Source organism: Mobula hypostoma, chromosome 23 (assembly GCF_963921235.1).
Source record: "Mobula hypostoma chromosome 23, sMobHyp1.1, whole genome shotgun sequence".
Lineage (NCBI taxonomy): Eukaryota > Metazoa > Chordata > Chondrichthyes > Myliobatiformes > Myliobatidae > Mobula > Mobula hypostoma.
Window position 1 is genome coordinate 37,047,915 of NC_086119.1, and position 17,292 is coordinate 37,065,206.

General features: G+C 41.9%; 1 protein-coding gene and 1 long non-coding RNA gene across 3 annotated transcripts in view; one reads left to right on the forward strand and one right to left on the reverse strand.

The window, feature by feature from the left end:
• Window positions 1-7,046, reverse strand: part of LOC134336677 (myeloperoxidase-like) — a 76,848-nt gene extending 69,802 nt beyond the window's left edge. Inside the window, exons 1-2 of one of the 2 annotated variants that reach the window (XM_063031035.1) lie at window positions 6,904-7,046; window positions 1,604-1,677 (exon numbers count right to left, since the gene is read on the reverse strand). In XM_063031035.1, the coding sequence (XP_062887105.1) occupies window positions 1,604-1,676 (73 nt within the window). In that variant the 5' untranslated portion in view covers window position 1,677; window positions 6,904-7,046. Of the gene's footprint in view, window positions 1-1,603; window positions 1,678-6,439; window positions 6,481-6,903 lie in introns of those variants that run through there. The other variant, XM_063031034.1, reaches the window with a different exon arrangement.
• Window positions 1,686-17,292, forward strand: part of LOC134336682 (uncharacterized) — a 76,044-nt gene continuing 60,437 nt past the window's right edge. Inside the window, exon 1 of the long non-coding RNA XR_010015849.1 lies at window positions 1,686-3,328. This is a non-coding gene — a long non-coding RNA (uncharacterized LOC134336682). The remainder of the gene's footprint in view (window positions 3,329-17,292) is intronic.

Genomic DNA, 17,292 nt, shown 5'->3' on the forward strand with positions numbered 1-17,292 from the left:
AATCCCTATAGGGTCAACACTGTGCTCCCTATAGGGTCAACACTGTGCTCCCTATAGCGTCAACACTGTGCTGCCTATAGGGTCAACACCGTGCTTCCAATAGCGTCAACACCGGACTCCCTATAGCGTCAACACTGTGCTCCCTATAGGGTCAACACTGTGCTGCCTATAGGGTCAACACCATACTCCCTATAGGGTTAACACTGTGCTCCCTATAAGGCCAACACTGTGTTGCATATTAGGTTGTTTCAGGATTATACCTGGAATATTGTGAATAGTTTTGATTTCTATTCTTAGAATAGAACGGGCTTGATTTGAAGGAAGTGCATTGAAGGTTAAAAAGGTTGGTTCCTGGGATGGAGGTCTGTCATGTCATAGGACTTTAAGTAGGTCTCTGTTTTTGGAATTTAGAATAAAATATCTTTAGGAAATATAGAAAATCATTAAATTGGTTGATGGGGTAAAGAGCAAGAGGCATTGATGAAGAATTTATTCTGCAAGTTCAGGGGAGAATATTACTCCTAAATGAGACTGGAAAGTTCAGTTCAAAGTAAATTTATTATCAAGGTACATTTGTGTCACTATATAAAACCCTGAGATTTTTTTTTTGCAGGCATACTCAATAAATCCAAAAACGATTATAGAATCCATGAAAGAGCGCACCCAACAGTGTAGGCAACTAGTGTGCATAAGACAACAAACTGTGCAAATACAAAAAAAGAAAAGAAATTATAATAATAAATAAATAAACAATAAATATCGAGAATGTAAGATGAAGCCTTCTTGAAAGTGAACCCATAGTTTGCAGGAACATTTCAATGATGGGGCGAATGGAGTGAAGTTATCCTCTCTGGTTCAGGAGCCTGATGGTTAAGGAGTAATAACAGTTCCTGAACCTGGTGGTGTGAGCCATGAGGCTCCTGTACCTTCTTCCTGATGGCAGCAGGGAGAAGAGAGCATGGCCTGGGTGGTAGTGGTTCCTGATGATGGATGCTACTTTCCTGCAATAATGCTCAATGTGTATATGCGCTCACTGGTGTGGAACTAGGGGTAACAAATTCAGAATAGGGATAGCTACTTAAGATCAAAATTACAATTTTTTTCTCGCTCGGAAGGTTGTGAACATTTGATCTTCTCTACACCAAAGGGTTGAGCTCAGTTACCGTTTGCATTCAGACTGAGATAAATAGTCTTTGAATGAATCAAAGGATTTGAGGGGAGGACAGGAGAATTAAGGCTGGTGAACAGTGGAGCTAAATGCCCAATTTCATCTGTAAAGATTAAATCATAAGTTTTTCATGGAGTTTTCTATACTTGTTGACTTTGTGAAGAGAATCTGTTTCACATCACTGATTCAATGCATGGATCTTATCTCACTTACTTCCAATTTATCCCAGCACCATTCCCTGCTCATCAACTAATACCTTATTTAAAGATTTATTTTTATTATTTTGTAATACTTGCCTGATTTTTATTTCTAACAACTTAGTTAAGAATTTCCATATGATAAATTCAAACCACATACTTGTTGCATTCTTTTGCTCACACATATTCAAAGAACTTGATTGCCTTTAACATTTCTGTATTGTGTTCAGTTTCTTACCTGTTGGAAGTCCATCCATTAAAATAAGGATGAACACAACAAAGTACACTTTCAGGATGCAAAGGGACATCATTCTGCAAGAAATAAAATATTCTTAATAGGGTATAAGCTAATGATTGAGCCTGGATATAGTTTCTCTCTGGATTAATAATTTAAAATATTGTACTAAATTTCTGAATTCTGAATGGTTATTGAACCCATGAACACTACCTCATGACATTTTTGTTTCTGTTTTTGCAGCACTTATTTAATTTTATATATATATATAAATTTTTACTGTAATTCACAGTTTTACAAATTTCAAGATCCATGCCGGTGATAATAACACGCACACTATGCTGGAGGAACTCAGCAGGTCGAGCAGCATCCGTGGAAACAAGCAGTCAACGTTTTGGGCCGAGACCCTTTGTCAGGACTGAAGAGGGACGATCTGACGAAGGGTCTCGGCCCAAAACGTCGACTGTACTTCTTCCTATAGATGCTGCCTGGCCTGTTGCGTTCCACCAGAATTTTGTATGTTTAGCTAAACTAAATATCTGTGGAACTCACTATTCTTCATAAAACAAAAATTATTCACTATCTAGCATTATACAAACTGGGAATAGTTTGTTGGTAAGTCAGTGTGCCATGGCACAGTTTCAGATCTAGTGATCATGCACCAAAGTTGACTAAAAAATGGATTAATGAATTTTCAAATCTGAGACAATTATTTACAAACAAAAGGCACCAATGCCAAACGAGGAGCTGCTGAGTGTTTATATGGTGCATTTAATATCTCATTTAGCTTGGATACATTGAACAAAATTGTACCTATTTCTTTTTTTTTGACGTGTGCCTGCGTGCGTGCGAGTCTGTGCGTGTGCGTCTGGGTGTGCGTGCGTCTGTGATGATGTCTTTTTCATGGCTTTTTACAAGGCTCGGAGTGGGAGAGAGAGGCTTCTCACACAGACATTTTTGCAGTATTTTCCCCTTTAGTTTATGAGGTTGAGTTGCGATCTCGACACTCAGCCTGGCACGGGTGGAAAGCGTACTCTGGAGCGGACCTGACTGGTTTCAAACCCGGGAACCTCCGCTCCTGGGTCCGGCGCTGATGTCATTGTGCCACCAGCCAGTCCAAAATTATTACTATTTCTGAAGCTTTGTTTTCTTGTGATGACACTCCTACCTGCTTAGCTATAAACTTCAACCCAATATAGAATTCATCTCAACAAAGTATACAATATAATGCAACTACTATACAAATATCCTCAGTAATTTTAAATTGTCTGATTCAAGCTTAATGATTTAATTGCTGTGGAGGCTTTCTTACTCTTGTGCGATAATGACTTTCGTGACAAGGGGTGCCACTCTGTCTGGCAGGTGAGACTTGTGGATGTGAAGCAATCTTAGGTTCTGGGACAAGGTTTAATTGACGTGGTTTGCAGATCAGCCCCTAATCCACATTATGATGTGTTTCTAGTTTCCTGGTTGCTCCCTTTTTTGTTGCTATTTTGGGCGATTTTGTAAAAAACTGAAATATGCCTTTTGACTTTGTGTTTTATATTTTGTGTTTTTTGCCTCTTTTTTTCTGTTGTTGCTTTTTGCACGACTTGTTTTCTTTTGCATGTGGGAAGAGGCGGGGTTAGGTGTTTTTTTTTCTTTGAACAGGTTCCATAGTTCTTTGTTTCATGGCTGCCCATGGGGAAGACAAACCTTAGGGTCGTATGCTGCATACATATTTTGATAGTAAGTGTACCGTTAGTACTTTGAATCCTTGGTAATTGATGAATATTAAAAAGGTCCGGAACTATAACATGTTCTTTGGCCTTGGAGCATGCACTACTGCTTGAATTTTCTCAGTACACTTGTGTAATTCTTGTGCTTCGTGGTGTGCCCACAGTAAGTGTTGCTTGGATTAAAGAATACACTGTTGACATATTGTGCTCTGAACTAATCTTCTAATCTTTTTAACTCTGTCTTGAGATTTTGGAGATGACTAAGTGCCTGTGTAGCCTTCCAACACCAGGTCCACAGCATTCTGCCAGAGTGCAGCTGCAGAATGGCTTTGGCAGCAAGGCTTTGTCATGTGGGTAGTGTGGAGGGCTGTCAGAGGATACAGTGGAACATCGACAGGATACAAAACTGGGCTGAGAAGTGGCAGATGGCGTTCAACCCAGATAAGTGTGAGGTGGTTCATTTTGGTAGGTCAAATATAATGGCAGAATATAATATTAATGGTAAGACTCTTGGCAGTGTGGAGGATCAGAGGGATCTTGGGGTCTGAGTCCATAAGACACTCAAAGCTGCTGCGCGGGTTGACTCTGTGGTTACGAAGATGTACGATGCATTGGCCTTCAACAATCGTGGGATTGAGCTTAAGAGCTGAGAGGTAAAGTTATAGTTATATAGGACCCTGGTCAGACCCCACTTGGAGTACTGTGCTCAGTTCTGCTCACCTCACTACAGGAAGGATGTGGAAACTATAGAAAGGGTGCAGAGGAAATTTACAAGGATGTTGCCTGGATTGGGGAGCATGCGTTACAAGAATAGATTGAGTGAACTTGGCCTTTTCTCCTCGGAGCGACGGAGCATGAGAGGTGACCTGATAGAGGTGTATAAGATGATGAGAGACATTGATCATGTTTCAGCCCTGGGAAAAAGCCTCTGACTATCCACATGATCAATGCCTCTCGTCATCTTACGCAGAAGGAGGTGAGTGCGTGGAATGGGCTGCCAGCCATGGTGGTGGAGGCAGATATGATAGGGTCTTTTAAGAGACTCCTGGATAGGTACATGGAGCTTAGAAAAATAGAGGGCTGTGGGTAACCCTAGGTAATTTCTAAAGTAAGTACATGTTCGGCACAGCATTGTGGGCTGAAAGGCCTGTATTGTGCTGTAGTTTTTTTATGTTTCTATTTTTCTATCTTCCTTAATTTGCCTTCAGTTGACTCTGTGCAGGGGATGTGGCATGTAAATGGTGGATGGATCTCCAATCAAGCTAAAGTTGTTTCAGCCATGCATGACCACACAATGTGGGCCATTTTATTTTTACTCTATACTAGCCCAGTGTGGCTTGTTGGTTATTGTACTTGACCATTACAAATGTCATTCACACAGGAGTTAACTTTTCTCTAGTATAAGTTCTTCGCTGGATATCTGCAGGCTTCATTTCAGTATCTTTGAAATGCCATTCAAACTCATTTTGCAAATTAGTGCTTTTATTGAAACTACAACTCGACTTTTTAATCTTTTTCTCTTCCCTGTGCAGTCTATTTATTTTGTCTGCCTGACATGCTCTTTGGTTGTGTTCTTTGTTGCTTTTACTGAAAGTTTCACATTTAAACCTGCATTGGTCTGGTGTATGTGATCCCCTGCCACAACAGTAATACAATTTGTTTCGTCAGGCCAGTTTCTGTTTAGATGTTGCAATTTTGTTCATACTCACTTTTATTCCTGAGCAATTCAGTTACATCTCTCTCTGCTGTTTCCATTGATACATCTATTGGCATTTATAGCGAGAGGATTCGAGTACAGGAGCAGGGAGGTACTACTGCAGTTGTACAAGGCCTTGGTGAGACCACACCTGGAGTATTGTGTGCAGTTTTGGTCCCCTAATCTGAGGAAAGACATCTTTGCCATAGAGGGAGTACAAAGAAGGTTCACCAGATTGATTCCTGGGATGGCAGGTCTTTCATATGAAGAAAGACTGGATGAACTGGGCTTGTACTCGTTGGAATTTAGAAGATTGAGGGGGGATCTGATTGAAACGTATAAGATCCTAAAGGGATTGGACAGGCTAGATGCGGGAAGATTGTTCCCGATGTTGGGGAGGTCCAGAACGAGGGGTCACAGTTTGAGGATAGAGGGGAAGCCTTTTAGGACCGAGATTAGGAAAAACTTCTTCACACAGAGAGTGGTGAATCTGTGGAATTCTCTGCCACAGCAAACTGTTGAGGCCAGTTCATTAGCTATGTTTAAAAGGAAGTTAGATATGGCCCTTGTGGCTACAGGGGTCAGGGGGTATGGAGGGAAGGCTGGGTTCTGAGTTGGATGATCAGCCATGATCATAATAAATGGCGGTGCAGGCTCGAAGGGCCGAATGGCCTACTCCTGCACCTATTTTCTATGTTTCTATGTTTCTATGTTTCTATTTCAACTGCTCTTTTAAATGTAAGTTGTGCTTGAGTTAGGAGACATTTTTGAATGCTTTCTTGTAAGATTTCACAAACCAAATGATTCTCAGTATATCATTTAGCCTATTATTGAAATGACAAAGCTCAATTTCTTCAATTCAGCCACATACGCTGAAATGTTCCCCTCCTTTTGTGTCTGCTTATGGTTGGAGTGTGTTCATTTGAAACTTACTTGTCACTACTGTTATGTTTTGCAACTTCAAAACATAAAAGCCAATTGAAAGGAAAACAAGGGAACTGGGAGATGACTTGTGTACGTTTGTTTTTACTTTAAGTGAGTCTTGTAACTATGGCATGGTAGTGTTATTTGCAATTCACTTATTTTTAACATAAAACCCTTAAAGGATTTTTAAACAATCAAGAATGCTTAATCAAACAACATATTTACAATATTAATCAAATACTACTGAAATACTAAATATACAACAGGAAGAAAACAAAAATCTCAGTTTATTTCTCTACCAAATGAGACATTTAACTTGCAAAGCAAATTTCATAGATTCACAGGCTGAAATGGCACAAAACAGGTCCTTTAGCCATTAAGTCAGCATTGGCTTTCAACCACCCTTTTACACTAATCCTGTGTTGATTCTGTCCCACATTCCCACTAACCGCCCCCTACCCTGCCGCCCCACACACCCAAAATTTACTACTTTCTCCTTACCCGAGCAGCAATTTAGAGTATACCATTAATTCACCAACATGCAAGTCTTCACGATGCGAGATGAAACTTATGAACCCAAGCAACCAGGCATAGAACGCACAACTTCCTCACAGATAGTACCAGAGTTCAGGACTGAATCTAGGTTGCTGGGGTTACTTGCTGTGTCACAGAGCTGACCCTTCTGTTGTTAAAGAATAACCTCAGCGAAAAGCTTGTTGGATTTTGTTATGACAAAATCAGTATTAATCTTGGTCATGAGAACTGTGTTATAAAAATAATGTACTATGAATTTTGTGGGTCAAGCTAAGGAAAGAAATATTTGATACTGGTTATGATAATAATATTACAAACATGATATGACATACCAAGCAATTCGGTACCGAGATCAGGATTAAGGGTTCAGATAGATACCAGCTTTTCATGGAACTCTTAATAATAAAACTTGTTGAAGTTAATTTACCTACCTTTGACCACCATCAAGTCACTCCTACAACCTTCCCGATCTAGAGGCTCAAACAGTTGGGAATTCTGATGTTACTTTATATTGTATTGAGTTAGCATGTGTGAAAATTGAACTTTTGAACCAAGATATAGGTAAAGAATTTCCCACGTAGAGTGCAAAGATAAGTAAGACATTTGGGCTGGTGGCAGCAACTTGTATTGCGTAAGTACAACATTTCTCACTACAGAAGAGTTGGAATCCAGCCATGAATTGCTCACAGGTTGAGAAGCAATGAATACAAATACCTTTGTATTGGAAGTGAAGTATCAACATAGAGAGCTGGGTGCAGGGTATCCAAACTCTCAAACCTGTTAGTCTATCGTGTCTAATCTGTTTGTACACTCTACATTTCTGCCTATCATTTGTAACCTTTCACCCCTTTGTTTAATCAAAGTCAAAGTAAAATTTATTATCAAAGTACCTGTATGTTACCATATGCTATGCTGAGATTCATTTTCTTATGGGCATACTCAGTAGAGCCAAGAAACATAATAGATTTAATGAAAGACTGCACCCAACAGGATGGACAAGCAACCAATTTGCAAAAGACAACAAAATATGTCAATACGAAAGAAACCAAAAAGAAATAATTTAAAAAGTAAATAAACAATAAATATCAGGAACATGAGATGAAGAGTCCTTACAAGTGACTCCACAGGTTGTACAAGCAGTTCTGTGATGGTGTTAGGGAGTATTCTGGAGGTATGGGAATATAGCAGATATTAAGTTAAACAAGAACCCGTCTTCAGTTTTCATTCTACGTGTAAATAAGTTCAGGAAGCTTGTAATTAGCCTTCAGTTTTTTTTTGTAAATTGTAAGCAGTAAATTGAAGTTAAAGCACAGGCTACTCCATAGACTAGGAGATTGCATAAGACCAAATGTTAAGACAATGGGGTTGTGTTAATTGGCTTGCATCAAACCAGGCAATATGTCTAAGCTATTTGAACCATTGCAACTTGAGTACTACTGGCAGAGATGTTATGTAAACATAAAAACTAATTGAAAGGAAAGCATGGGAGTTAGGAATTAACTCATGTTTGTTTGTTAAAACTTTAAACAAGGTGTGGATATCTGATGTGTTAGTGTCATGATGTATGCAATTGAAATATTTTACATATAACCCATGGTGAATTATTCAAATGAACAAGAATGCTTAATCAAAAATATATTTACAATATTACTGAAATATTAAATGTATAACTCTTCCCTGCTTAGCTATAAACTTCAACTCAATATAGAACGCGCTTTTGCTATACATAGTGTAATAAAACTATGATACAGACATCCACAGCATGGTAAATTTTAATTTGTCCCATTTAGGCCTAATGATTTAATCGCTGTGGAAGATTTCATACTCTTGTGGCATAACATCTTTCCTGACAGGGAGAGCTCTCTGCTTGCTAGGTGAAATATGACTGTGAAACAATCTCAGGTTCTGGGGCCTCCTCTGTAGGAGTTGACTCTGGGACTGTACAAAGTGGTTCTGACAGCTCCAGACATCTTTCTTCTCTAACAATTGACTCTGCTCTCCCAAACTGATGGACACATCATCTCCAGATGATATCAGACACAACCTCCATTGTGTAGGAGAGTGGTCCAGTTCTGTCCTTAATCTTTCCGAGTATCCACTTTTGATCATCTCTGGCATCGCTCACTAGGACTGCTTGTGTAGGAGTGCAACATCAAACCTCCTTGTTTGCAGAGTCCTCAATATGTCTCAGCTGTTTGTTCTGCATACTCCTTCTGAGACTGGGTTTGAGGAGATGCAAGCGTGCTAACAAGGAACAACCCAACAACGGCTTAGTTGGAGTATTGCTGGTTGTAGAGTACGTTGCATTGTGACATACGAGGAGGTTTCTGATTCAGTGTTAGTGCAGCGTGCTCTGTTGACATTGCTCACAGTGCGTTCTTTAGACGCTGAACAAATCTTTCTGTCAAGCCATTTAGCTAGGGCACCTTGGTGGCCATACCCGGTCAAATGTTGCCTTGATGTCGAGGGCTATCACTCTCACCTCACCTCTGGTATTTAGCTCTTTGGTCCATGTTTGGTCTATGGTGGTGATGAGGTCAGGAGCTGAGTGGCCTTGATGGAACCCAAACTGGACATTCTTAAGCAGGTTACTGCCAAATAGGTGCTGCATAGTAGCACTGCGATGAGCTCTTCCATTACTTTGCTGATGATGGGGAGTAGGCTGATAGGGCGGTAATTGGCTGGGTTTGACTTGTCCTGTTTCTTGTGTACAGGATATACTTGGGCAATTTTCCACATTGCCAGGTAGATGCCAGTATTGTAGCTGTACTGGAACACCATGGCTTGTGGCACAGCAAGTTCTGAACACAAATCTTCAGGACTATTGCCGGGATTTTGTCTGGGACCATAGCCTTCGCAGTATCCAGTGCTTTCAGCCATTTCTTGATATCACATGGAGTGAATCAAATTGGCTGCATACTGACATCTGGGATGCTGGGGACTTCAGGAGGAGGCCAAGCTGGATCATCTACTCGGCACTTCTGACTGGGATTGCTGCAAATGCCCTCAGCCTTATCTTTTGCACAGGTGTACTGGGCTCTTCTAGCATTGAGGATGGGGATGTTTGTGGAGCCTCCTCCTCCAGTGAGTTGTTTGATTGTCCACCACCATTCACGGCTGGATGTGGCAGGACTACAGAGCTTACATCTGATTGGTTGGTTGCGGGACAACTTAGCTCTGTCTATTACTTGCTGCCTATGGTGTTTGACAAGCAAGTAGTCCTGTATTGTGGCTTCACCACGGTGACGCCTCATATTGAGGTATACCTGGTGTTGTTCTTGGCATGCCCTCCTGCACTCTTCATTGAACCAGGGTTGATCCCCTGGCCTGGTGGTAATGTTAGAGTGGGGGATATGCAGGGCTATGAGGTTTCAGCTTGTAGTTGAGAACAATTCTGCTGCTGCTGATGGTCCACAGTGCCTCATAGATGCCCAGTCTTGGGCTAGTAGGTCTGTTCAGTCTATCCCATTTAGCACGTTGGTAATGCTACACCACACGCTGGAGGGTTTCTTCAATGTGGAGGCAGGATTTAGTCTCCACAAATACTGTCCTAGGCCCAACCATCTTCAAATGCTTCATCAATGACTTTCCTTCCATCATAAGGCCCAAAGTGGGGATGTTCGCAGATGACTGTGCAGTATTCTGCACCATTTGTGACTCCTCAGATAGTGAAGCAGCTCATGCCCAGATGCAGCAGGACCTGGACAGTATCCAGGCTTGGGCTGACAAGTGGCAAGTAACATTCAAGCCACACAAGTGCCAGGCAATGACCAACTCCAACAAGAGAGGCCCTAAACATTGTCCCTTGACATTCAGTGGCATCACCATCACGGAATCTCTTACCATCAACAGGAAACTGAGCTGGTCTAGCCATATAGACACTGTGGCTATCAGAGCAGGTCAAAGGCTAGGAATCCTGTGCTATGTGATTTACCTCCTGACTCCCCCCCAAAGCCTGTCCACCATCTACAAGGCTCGGGTCAGGAGTGTAATGGAATACTTGCCACTTGTCTGGATGAATGCAGCTCCATCAACATTCAAGAAGCTTGACACCAGCCAGTACAAGGCAGCCCACTTGATCGGTACCCCTTTCATAAGCATCCAATCCCTCCACCATCAAGGAATATTTGCAGCAGTGTGTACTATCTACAAGATGCATTGCAACACACACCAAAGCTCCTAAGGCAGCACCTTCCAGACCCACAGCCACCACCATCTAGAAGGACGAGAACAGTAGATACCTGGGAACACCACCACATGGAAATCCCTCTACAAGTCACTCACCATCCTGACTTGGAAACATATTGCTGGGACAAAATCATGGCATTCCCTTCCTAACAGCACCTCAGGGACGGCAGCGGTTCAAGAACGCAGCTCATCACCACCTTCTCAAGATGCGACACCTACATCCCATAAAGGAATAAATTTTTAAAAAGCCATTTGTAGCTGGGTGGTATGGTACAGATGTAATATGTCTTATTCCATTCATTTTCAGGAATGGCTGAAACTGGTCCGCAACAAATTTTGGATCATTATCACTGACCCCTTGTGAAGAGGCTTCTCAACACAACAACAGTTCTTGAGTCTGTAGTGGAGGCTATAGGGAACACTTCTGGCTGCAAACCAAGGAACGTGTCCATAAATGGTCCAGCAAAATCTACACGAGTCCTCTGCTAGGACGATGCAGGCAGGTCCCAGGGATTTAGTGGCCCTGCTCTTGGCATCTTCTGGATGTATCGGTATCCCACACTGTGCAAGGCAAGCTGCTCGATCTGCTCGTCTATCCCAGGCCAACAGGCAAAGCTTTGTGCCAACTTATTCATTTTGGTTATTCCTAAATGACCAGCATGTAGCTCCTCCAACACTTCAGTTCTTGGCTTCAAATGTACAACAACTCTCAATCTCTGCATAAGCCTACCTCCATGAAGGGCAAGTTCATTCCAGCGCTGGCAAAAAGGGGGAACTGGAATTGCTGCTGTACATTCCATCAATTTGGAGTGGCCATGTAGAGCTGAGACAGTGTAGGGTCCTCTTCTGTTTTCCCTCTTTTGGAAATGTTTCAGATATTTCCTTTTCCAAGGGTAAACTGGACAAACCATCAGTATTTCCATGATTAGTTGTCCTCTTGAAATCAATCTTGTAATTGGGTCCTCCAAGAAATAGAGCCCATCTCTGCATTTGTGCTGCTGCTGTCAGTGGAACACCCTTCTGTCAATTAAAAATGGACACTAGTGGTTGATGATCAGTAACGAGGATAAACTCCCTCTCATACAAGTACTGGTTGAAACATTTTACACCCCAGACCAGACACAATTCCTCTCTGTCAAGTTGTGCATAGTTTTTCTCTGGAGTGATAAGGGAATGTAATGCAAAGGCATTGGGGTGTTTACTTCCATCACTCATAACATTTGACATGACTGCACCTATGGTACACCATAAGGTGATGTGTCACAGGGAAGCTTCACTGAACGATGTAGATCATAATGTGTGAGTACAGCGTCGGCCATCACTATTTCCTTCACCTTTTGGGAAGCCACCTCACACTGCTTTGTCCATTGCCATTTCTTCCTGATCTGTAGTAATAAGTTCAAAGGGTGGAGCACAGCAGCCAGGTTTGGCAGGAGCCTGTTATAGTAGTTAAAAAATCCTAGAAAGGACTATAGCTGTGACATATCCTTGGGCCTTGGGGCATCCACTACTTCTTGAATTTTCTCAACACACTTGGGTAATCCTTATGCATCGATGGTGTGGCTACAGTGAGTGATGAGTTTAAATAATTCACACTTGTCACATCATGCCATGAGCCCATATTCTTCCAATCTTTGTAGCACTGTCTTGAGATTTTAAAGATGTTCTTTATTATCCTTACCAGTAACAATGATGTCATCCAGGTAATACTGAGTGCCTGGACAGTCTTGCAACACCTGGTCCATAGCTTTCTTCCCGAGTGCAGGTGTAAATGCTACTCCAAAAATAAGCCTTTATAGTGATAAAGCCTTTGTGAGTGTTTATGATGAGAAACACCTCCATCTGTATTCAAGCCACTTTGCTGAATCGTTTTCCTCCAGAAATGTTTGCAAAGGTATCCTCTATCTTGGGCAGAGGGTATTGAACTACTTTCAGTACTGGATTGATAGTGACCTTAAAATCACCACAAATCCTGCCAGAGCCATTCTTCTTGGCTACCGGGACCACTGGTGTTGCCCATGGGCTCCACCCAAGTTTTGAAAGAATTCCTTCAGCCACCATGTGATCTAGCTCACTGGCTAATTTATCACAAATGGTATAAGGAGCTGGAATGGTTTTGCAAGACTTGGGTGAGGCATTTTCATTTGACACTATTTTACCCTTGATATGTTTGAATTTTCCAATGCCATCCTTGAGCACGACTGTGGCATCATCCAGTACCTTTCTTAATTTGCTTTCAATTGACTCTTTTGCAGGGAATGTGGCATGGAAATGGTGGATGGATCTCCAATCAAATTGTAGTTGTCTCAGCCACTCATGGCCCCACAATACTGGCCGTCCTGTTTTTACCACATTCAAACTCAATGTGGCTTATTGGTTATTGTATTTCACTGTTAGCAATGTCATTCGCACAGGAGTTATCTTTTCTTCAGTATAAGTCTTAGTTGGAGATCTGTAGGCTTCATTTCAGTTTCTTTGAAATGCCATTCAAACTCATTTTGTGGAAAAGCACTCAGCTAAACTGCTCCTCATTGGCCATTTCATTTGCTTCAACATATTGCTCAATCCATTCAGTATACAAAATCCAGTTATCTCATGTGCAATCAAATGAGTCTATTATTTTGATGTAGTCAGACACTTCTGCTTTTTTAAATTTATGATTATTCTTACTCAGTACTCGCTGTTTAAGAACTTGTAAATTTGTCCATTTTTTGTTCTTTAATCTTGTCTATGTCTTCCAAAGAACACACGCTGCGCTGATTTATTTTACTCGATCGTATTGCTGAGCTTTTTAAACTCTTAAACATCTTACTGCGCTTGAATAGTTAGGAAGTCGTCTCGAGTCCATTTAAAACTTTCTGATCGCCACTGTCATGTTTTGTAACCCGGAAACATAAAAATGAATTGAAGGGAAAACAAGTGAGCCAGGCGGTAACTCATGTACATTCATATTTACTTTAAGCAAGGAATGCACATATGTTGTGGTAGCATCATGACGTATGAAATTCACGTTTTATTATGAATGAATGAATGAATGAATGAATGAAATTTATTTCTGTCAGTACAAACATATAACCCATAATGAATTATTTATATGAACAAGAATGCTCATTCAAACAATATATTTACAATATTACTCAAATGTTACTGAAAATTAAATACACAACACTGAACATAGTCACTGGCGTAGGCAGTCAATAGCCTTTGTGTATTTACCATACTTGTGTACTCAGTGACTGCTGTTTCCTCTAAGCTGATTAGTTGCACGTCCGCACAGTAACTGACATGCTTTGGTGCACCTTCTTTTGTTGCTGCACAGCTGGAATTGGAAGCAGCTAGACAAAGATAACAAAACATGAAAGATTTCCTTTGTTGCACTGCATTTCATTATATATTTCAATTAATAAGTAAAATCAAATGTACGTGACTATTTTTCAATTTTCATTCTCAATATTCATAGTATGCATATTACAAAGAAAAATTATTTAGAGTGTTGTACAGTTTTCAGGCAGGGTAAAAATTTCCTGCCAGAGCAATGGTTAGTCTGCGCAACTTTAAAAAAAATTGGAGGGAATGTTGTTAGAAATAGCCCTGACACCATTAATTTTGGGTGTTTGTCTCTTTGTCAACAAAGGTTTTAGAATGTTTGTGTTAATTGGTTTCTCCCTAAGGTGCTTGTACCTTCAACGAGGATGCATGCTTACTTGTTCGGTGGGCAAAGGATTAGGCGTACCTGGGCTACTGAGAGCACTATTGTGGGGGATAGCTTGGGACTCCAGAGAGTGTATGTACATTTGTTCGGGGAATTCTTTGTGTGTGCCTGATGGTGTGTGGGAAAACCTGAGAATCAGATCCTAGCATCGCACACAAAATGCTGGAACAACCCTGTAAACATTCGACGTTTTGGGCCGAGACCCATCTTCGGTCTTGATGAAGGGTCTCGGTCCGAAACATCAACTGTTTACTCTTTTCCATAGAGGCTGCCTGGCCTGCAGAGTTGCTCCAGCATTTTGAGTGTATCGCTTGGATATACAGTTTCTGCAGGTTTTCTCTTGTTTGTAATCAAATTCCAAATGGATGATAGCGCAGAAATATTAATATTGCTATATAAAAGGGATACAAGAACATCATGGGATCAATTATGAAGAGTGGAGAACTCACAGAGTATATACTCCATAAATGAGAAGTTTGAATGGGAATGAATGGGTTAAGTCCTGACCCCTGGGGGAACATTGGCAATGATGAAGAAGCCAAAGAGGAAGGGAGATAAAGCAGCAGTCATTCTATGCCATGCATATTTGCAGAAAGAACGAAGAGCTGGAATCACACCTGTTGTGCTTATGGAACAACTCATGCCACACACTCCCCATACCATTGTACACAGCGAGGCTGAGAGCAGTCACTGACAGCAGAGGGGCAGCTTGGGAGGCAGTTCTCACCCCCCAAAGACAAGTCAGTTAGAACAATAAGGGACACTAGAATGAACCCTGCACGTACCATCCTAACAGAGGGGGAGGCACATGATTGTCAGAAGGAAGTAGAACAGGAGGAAGATATCAGTGTATGGGAAACACCTCTAGAAGGGGTATAGAACATAGAACATAGATTATAGAATAGTACAGCACATTACAGGCCCTTCGGCCCACATTGTTGTTCCGACCCTCAAACCCTGCCTCCCAAATAAACCCCCACCTCAACTTCCTCCATATACCTGTCTAGTGGTCTCTTAAACTCCACTCGTGTATCTGCCTCCACCACTGACTCAGGCAGTGCATTCCACACACCAACCACTCTCTGAGTAAAAAAACCTTCCTCTAATATCCCCCTTGAAATTCCCACCTCTTATCTTAAAGCCATGTCCTCTCATATTGAGCAGTGCTGCCCTGGGGAAGAGGCGCTGGCTATCCACTCTAACTATTCCTCTTATTATCTTGTACACACCCTATCATATCTCATCTCATCCTCCTTCTCTCCAAAGATTAAAGCCCTTGCTCCCTGAATCTCTGATCATAATCCATACTCTCTAAACCAGGCAGCATCCTGGTAAATCTCCTCTGTACCCTTTCCAATGCTTCCACATCCTTCCTACAGTGAGGCGACCAGAACTGGACATGGTACTCCAAGTGTGGCCTAACTAGAGTTTTATAGAGCTGCATCATTACATTGTGACTCTTAAACTCTATCCCTTGACTTATGAAAGCTAAAACTCCATAAGCTTTCTTAACTACCCTATCCACCTGTGAGGCAACTTTCAGGGATTTGTGGACATGAACCACCAGATCCCTCTGCTCCTCCACACTACCAAGTATCCTGCCATTTACTTTGTACTCTGCCTTGGAGTTTGTCCTTCCAAAGTGTACCACCTCACACTTCTCCGGGTTGAACTCCATCTGCCACTTCTCAGCCCACATCTGCATCCTGTCTCTCTGCAATCTTTGACAATCCTCTACACTATCTACAACACCACCAACCTTTGTGTCGTCTGCAAACTTGCCAACCCACCCTTCTACCCCCACATCCAGGTCATTAATAAAAATCACGAAAAGTAGAGGTCCCAGAACAGATCCTTGTGGGACACCACTAGTCACAATCCTCCAGTCTGAATGTACTCCCTCCACCATGACCCTCTGCCTTCTGCAGGCAAGCCAATTCTGAATCCACCTGGCCAAACTTCCCTGGATCCCATGCCTTCTGACTTTCTGAATAAACCTACTGTGTGAAATCTTGTCAAGTGCCTTACCAAAATCCATATAGATCACATCCACTGCACTACCTTCATCTATATGCCTGGTCACCTCCTCAAAGAACTCTATCGGGCTTGTTAGACATGATCTGCCCTTCACAAAGCCATGCTGACTGTCCCTGATCAGACCATGATTCTCTAAATGCCCATAGATCTTCTCTCTAAGAATCTTTTTCAACAGCTTTCCCACCACAGACATAAGGCTCACTGGTCTACAATTACCCGGACTATCCCTACTACCTTTTTTGAACAAGGGGACAACATTCGCCTCCCTCTAATCCTCCGGTACCATTCCTGTGGACAACAAGGACATAAAGATCCTAGCCAGAGGCTCAGCAATCTCTTCCCTCGCCTCATGGAGCAGCCTGGGGAATATTCCATCAGGCCCCGGGGACTTATCCATCCTAATGTATTTTAACAACTCCATCACCTCCTCTCCCTTAATATCAACATGCTCCAGAACATCAACCTCACTCATATTGTCCTCATCATCATCGTTCCCTCTCATTGGTGAATACCGAAGAGAAGTATTCATTGAGGACCTCACTCACTTCCACAGCCTCCAGGCACATCGTCCCACCTTTATCTCTAATCGGCCCTACCTTCACTCCTGTCATCCTTTTGTTCTTCATATAATTGAAGAATGCCTTGGGGTTTTCCTTCACCCTACTCGTGAAGGCCTTCTCATGCCCCCTTCTTGCTCTTCTCAGCCCCTTCTTAAGCTCCTTTCTTGCTTCCCTATATTACTCAATAGACCCATTTGATCCTTGCTTCCTAAACCTCATGTATGCTGCCTTCTTCCACCTGACTAGATTTTCCACCTCACTTGTCACCCATGGTTCCTTCACCCTACCATTCTTTATCTTCCTCACCGGGACAAATTTATCCC